The sequence below is a fragment of the Vigna unguiculata genome, chromosome 11, assembly GCF_037176805.1.
Source record: "Vigna unguiculata cultivar grain cowpea cultivar isolate G323 ecotype 2 chromosome 11, ASM3717680v1, whole genome shotgun sequence".
Taxonomy (NCBI): Eukaryota; Viridiplantae; Streptophyta; class Magnoliopsida; order Fabales; family Fabaceae; genus Vigna; species Vigna unguiculata.
In genome coordinates, this window is record NC_140802.1 from 1,531,886 (window position 1) to 1,537,489 (window position 5,604).

The 5,604-nt window shown below is 30.2% G+C and overlaps 1 protein-coding gene across 1 annotated transcript; it reads right to left on the reverse strand.

Moving 5' to 3' along the window:
* Nucleotides 1-2,050: 2,050 nt before the first annotated feature.
* On the reverse strand, nt 2,051-4,553 carry LOC114169129 (zinc finger protein WIP5-like). The gene is made up of 2 exons (XM_028054169.2): nt 3,756-4,553; nt 2,051-2,695 (listed from the first exon to the last, which is right to left on the reverse strand). Exons 1-2 carry the CDS (start codon nt 4,479-4,481, stop codon nt 2,258-2,260), a joined length of 1,164 nt encoding a protein of 387 aa, XP_027909970.2. The 5' UTR covers nt 4,482-4,553; the 3' UTR covers nt 2,051-2,257.
* Between the last annotated feature and the right edge of the window lie 1,051 nt (nt 4,554-5,604).

The following is a 5,604-nucleotide window of genomic DNA, read 5'->3' on the forward strand; positions in this document are numbered from 1 at the left end:
TTATCTTTTCCATTTTTATTGAATAAAACTTGAAATATCAAATAAAATCCAAAACTAAAATAACAATTAAAATAAAATCATGATAATGTTAATTATCAGTTCCTAATTTTTTTATATAAATTAATATATAATTTTAAATATTTATGTCAAATTTGATATATTTTTTATATTTGACACCTCTTATATACACCTATATAAAGATTTTGGTACTTCCTGAATATTTGTTGAAGATCTATACTCCTCGTAAATGAACTACCTTTTGGCATTTAATTTTTAGAATTTGTGCATTTGATCATTGAATTTTTGGGAATTTCATTGAGATTTTCCATTCTCAGATAAGTTGATGTTAGATAGTGTTAGTAACTTTAACATCTATGTTATATTGACATATCAAAGTTCGTAAATCAATAAGTTGTATGTGGCTATATAACAATACATGAAACCAAATTGAAAATTAGAACATTCCAACTTGGCAATAAGTTGTATGTGGCTATTGTCACTAACTTTTTGGCAAATTGTATGCAAAAAGTTGGCTATCTTTCTTAGAGAAATCTTTTGCTTACAGAGGAAAAAAAATATAATACACTGTCATACATATATATGCATGAGCACACTCAACCCAAACCAGGTACACTTTAATGTAACCTTTTTCAGATCATTTCACTTTTCAGATATTACTTCAACATTTTAATAACATCTATACTATATATAGTGAATTCTAATATTTGATACAACCATGTACTTAATGAGAGCTTTTTAGACGATAATATTATTTTTTAGTTAATATGTGAAGTGTTAATAGTTTTTACCACTTTCGATATATTAGCTTGTTATATGAAAAACAAAATACCTTTTGAAAAGTGACTTGTTTATTAGACAATTATACTAATTTTTAAATAATATATAAAATATTAACAATAAATCTACACCAAATACACTTTTAGCTGAAATCCCAAACAAGTTAAAATAATTTTGGACATATAGAATTTAGGGTGTGTTTGATAGAGAAAAAAAAAGTATAAGAAAAACAAGTAGGTATTAATTAAGTAAGGAAAATCAATATAATATTAACAAAAGTTGTTCGGGAGGAGAGAGAACAAATAAAAACTATTTTTCTTTTTATATTACTTGGTTTTAGCTATTTAACACGATTTGAAATTTAATTATTATTACTTACTTTTTATTATAATATTATTATTATTATTATACAAAATGTTGCAAACAAAACAGAAAAAAAGGAATGAGAGGAAACATAATCGATGGAAAAATTTTCAACGCAACTCTCATTTATTTCTCGATTTCTGTGCAGAAATAGTTTAATATAAGTTTCACATATATTATTTAAAATATTTTTTCCTACATATTTTTTCTATCTGTTACAGTTTTATGAACATTTATCATGAATATTCATTTTTTTATTATGTCATTATACATCCTATAAATTTATCAATTTTATGATCTTTCTAGATGTATATTTATAGTATTCTGTAAATAAATATCTTCCATTAAACAAAATACTTTCTCTCATTTTCACTTTTTTATTCTACTCTCTACCGTTATCAAAACTGTTAGATATATACGATGTCATCAGAACTAATTACACCATGTTCTTCAATCAATCAACATAAATGATGTTTTGTTTTTCAATGTAACAACACATTTTATCTTAGTATAAACAACTTATGCTCCAACCTAATACTTATATCAGAACTCTGGATATACACACTTCTTTTTTCTGAACCTTGATGCTGCCATTGCAGGTGCTTAATGTTCTGATATTCATAAAATATTATCTGCATAACTTAAAGTTGAACAATGTATGAAGAGTTGTCTTGTAAAATGTGTATAGTAAAATCACAAACAAATTAATATAAAAAATATATTCCAAGAAAGTAGTTTGCAATACCATGGTGATTTTGCTCATTTGGAATTCTACACAAACCCTAGACTCTGAAATGTACAATGAACATTTATATGTTTATATTCTCAAGATTGGTGTATTAACTGTGTTTAAGCATGACATGAAGAAAAAGGAAAGAAAGGAGGATCATAATTAAAAAAGTACATATTCTGCTAATTAAAATGAAGGTAGCAAGCAACCCACATGATTATGGAAAAATAAAACTGAAAAAGAAGAAAAGTAGAAGACACTAGGTCAAGTCTATTACAAACATGCATGTGATGAAACTGGATATATAACAACAGTTCACCCTTTTATGTGTTTTTTTTTTCTTCTTTTTTTTCCTTTTTCTGAGTTTCATATTGAATGTTCTCCATCATGTTCAATCTCAGAAGCTGCTTCATCTTCTTCTTGCAAGCAATCAATGCCAAAGGCACCATGGCCATAGCCAAAGGCCTTGATGTGATCTTTTAGGGACCTTTTGTGTTTGAAATCAGAGCCACACAAGCAATACCATATTTTTCCACAGTTCTTCTCATGTGTTCTCCAATCACCTTTCACTGCAAATGCTTTGCTGCACTTTCTGCACATGTAGGGTTTTATGCCATGCTTTCTCTTGTAGTGTGTTTGAAGAGTTCTGAAATCCTTCAGAGGCCTTGCTCTTGGGTGGTCAATGTTGTGCTTGCAACCTGCTGCACAACAAAAGCATGGAAGCCTCAGCATAGCTGTTGGCTGTGTTCCTTTCAGAGAATCTGGCCCCTTTCTGTATTGAGATCCATGCCCCCACATATGCATCTGAAAATCAAGTTAACACCGATGTTATCCGTTAACTGTGTTAGAAATCTCACATCGATCAAAAATATACAAATTCAGTTTTATAAGATCGAGTTAGACTTGTTGAAATGGGAAACTTATAATCAAAAGGTTCTAATTTGCTTTCAATTACTTCGTATACAAATAGGAGTTCTAAACCAGTTGTTATGCAGAAAGAGAAATTAAGGTGCATGTACAATATTTGGGTTTTGCTGAACATAAACATAGATGCATATATCACAGTCCCTGGAAAATAATTGATTATAGAAAATTCAACTCATAAAAAATTGAAGACAGGTACATGAACCATGATTAACTCTTCTGGCTTCTCTCATATTCACATGCAGATTTGGAAGGGCGTAGGGCGTGTATGCAAGATAAAAGTAAAAAGCAAGTTGAAAATTTAAAAGGGAAGAAGCAAAATTAATTAATTTTTAATTTTGCACAAGAAGATGACAAGTTAATTAGTACTAAGTCAAAGTTCGTACCCCTTTTACAAAAAGGTTATAACTTGTTCAGATTTCAAGATATGTTTTCTGAATATTACACACTTTCATTAAGACATGTGATCAGGAAATGATCTCATCAGAAGAACAAGTGAATCAATAATATAACAAGTTTTTTTAATTTTTAATTTTTTTTTCTCTTTTTTACCGTTTGCAGTGCTTTGAAAAGGCTGTGGTAAGTTTCACAGGCTTTTGACGAGGAACATCTGAATCCTGAGAGAAGCATTGATATTAATAATTTGTTTTTACTTTCCATTCATTTGCACTTTGCAGTCTGGCGCAGCACAGTGTTCTAGGCGACATAAAAGCAGAAGAAGCAAAGAGTTTTCAAAGAAAACAAGAAATTAATTAAGGTACTGAGATCGAGACCAAACAGTGTTGTTGATCAGAAAACAAAGAACAAAAAACAAAAGAAGACCATGCAAAAGGGCTGCATAGAGGAAAACAAAAATGATGAAACACACCGATCTGATATTCAATGTCAAAAAAGCTTTGAGAAAACAAAAAAATTCATGAAGAAGATTATTACAGCGTACCTGAAGATTATTGTATCTGTTGAAGGTTTTTGAGCACACAGGACAAGGGAACTGTGTAGGACCAATGAGAATCTGTGAAGGGGTGGGAATCCAATACTGACCCTTGTTCAATCTATCCAAAGGGTGCTCAGAAATCATGTTCACTTCCTCTTTCTCACCCATTTCCATACAGGTTGAGGACACCCTAGATGACCCCAGATCAGAAGAAGTATCCATTCTGGGAAGCCCTATGTGTAGGGCAACAGTCACAGTTTCTTCATCACCACCATTGTTCTCCACCACCTTCTCCTCTTCTCTCTCTTCTTCTTCCACAACAACATTTGGTGAGCCTTCATTTTCTTGAAGCTCTTCACTTGTTGTGAGGCTTATCTTGTTGATGAGAGGAAGAGCCTCTCTGAGAGGAGGAGAAGAAGGAGAAGGAGAAGGAGGAGGAACTGATGCATATGTATATGCATATGAAGATGAAAAAGATGAAGAAGAAGAAGATGAGGCTCCTTGTAATTGAATTCCAAATCTGTTTGAGTAATTTGAAAGAGGGTGGTAGGGTTGAAAAGAGGAAGAAGAAGAAGAAGAAGAAGAAGAGTAGTGAGGATGGAAGAGCATGAAGTTGAACCATTCATTGAACATGTTGTTGGACTTAGGATCTGTCATAGTGAGTGAATGATGTTTGTTGTGGGAGAAATTAAGGAAAAAATTGGTGTGATGTGTATAAGAAAGAAGAAGCATATATGAGAGTGTGTGCAAGAGAAAGAGAGAGAGAGAAAATGTGGATGTTATGTGGTGGAAGAGAGAGGCATATAAGTAAGTTTTTGAAGGTAAAAGGATTAGAAAGCCAAAGTGTAGGGAAAGTGAAGAAATTACCCCCTGCAAGGCAATTAAAGGCGAAAGGGAAAGGCAAAGGTGGAGTCAGAGATTAGACTTGCAGTTTGTCTCCCAGGAGATAGAGTTTGTGTTTCTTACAACACCACCACACACATACACATACATAAACCTTTACACACAACTTTCTATTGCTACCATTTTTAACTCTCATCAAACATTATTCACTCCATTCACTCAAACACTTTTTATTGCATCATTAAATATGTTTTTAGTGCATGAACTTGGATGCGAGCAGTTCGAAATTTTAGTATATTTTGGTTCTCAAATTTTAACAAATGAATGAATGATTTTTAAATGATACAAATAAATCATATGTTATAATGAAATGGTCTGATGTGTCAAAAAAAATTAACGTAATTAAGTTAAAAATATTATAAATGTATATTCATTCATTTTTAAAATTTAAAAACAAAAATATATCAAAGTTTCGGACATGGACGAATTCCAATTTTTTCATCAAAGTTTTAGGACTAAAAAATATTTAATCCTTATCTAAAGTCTACCAAAAGATGATTGACTTGGTTACCTATATGTTGATGGGTTTTTTTATCAAAGAAATTCATTAAGGAGACATTATAAAATGTGACACGAGCCCAATTTATATATGAAATTTACATAATTTTTAATCAAATTTATAAATGTTATATATATATATATATATATATATATATATATATATATATATTTAAATTATTTTTATTTGTGAAACTTAGATTCACACTTAAATTATTCTCTACTTACATGTTATATATCTCACTTCATATACTTCAAAATTATAATTTTTACTTTATGTACACACTATTTTTAATCTTCATTAGCCCATGAGTTTAAATTAAAAAAAATTAAAAGGGAGAAAGAATTAAAGGAGATAAAATGGTTTAGAATGAGTTTTGTAAAAAACCCTAACTAGATGTCATAGAGAATAAAATAAATGATTTATAAATACAAAAAACAAAAGATAAAATTT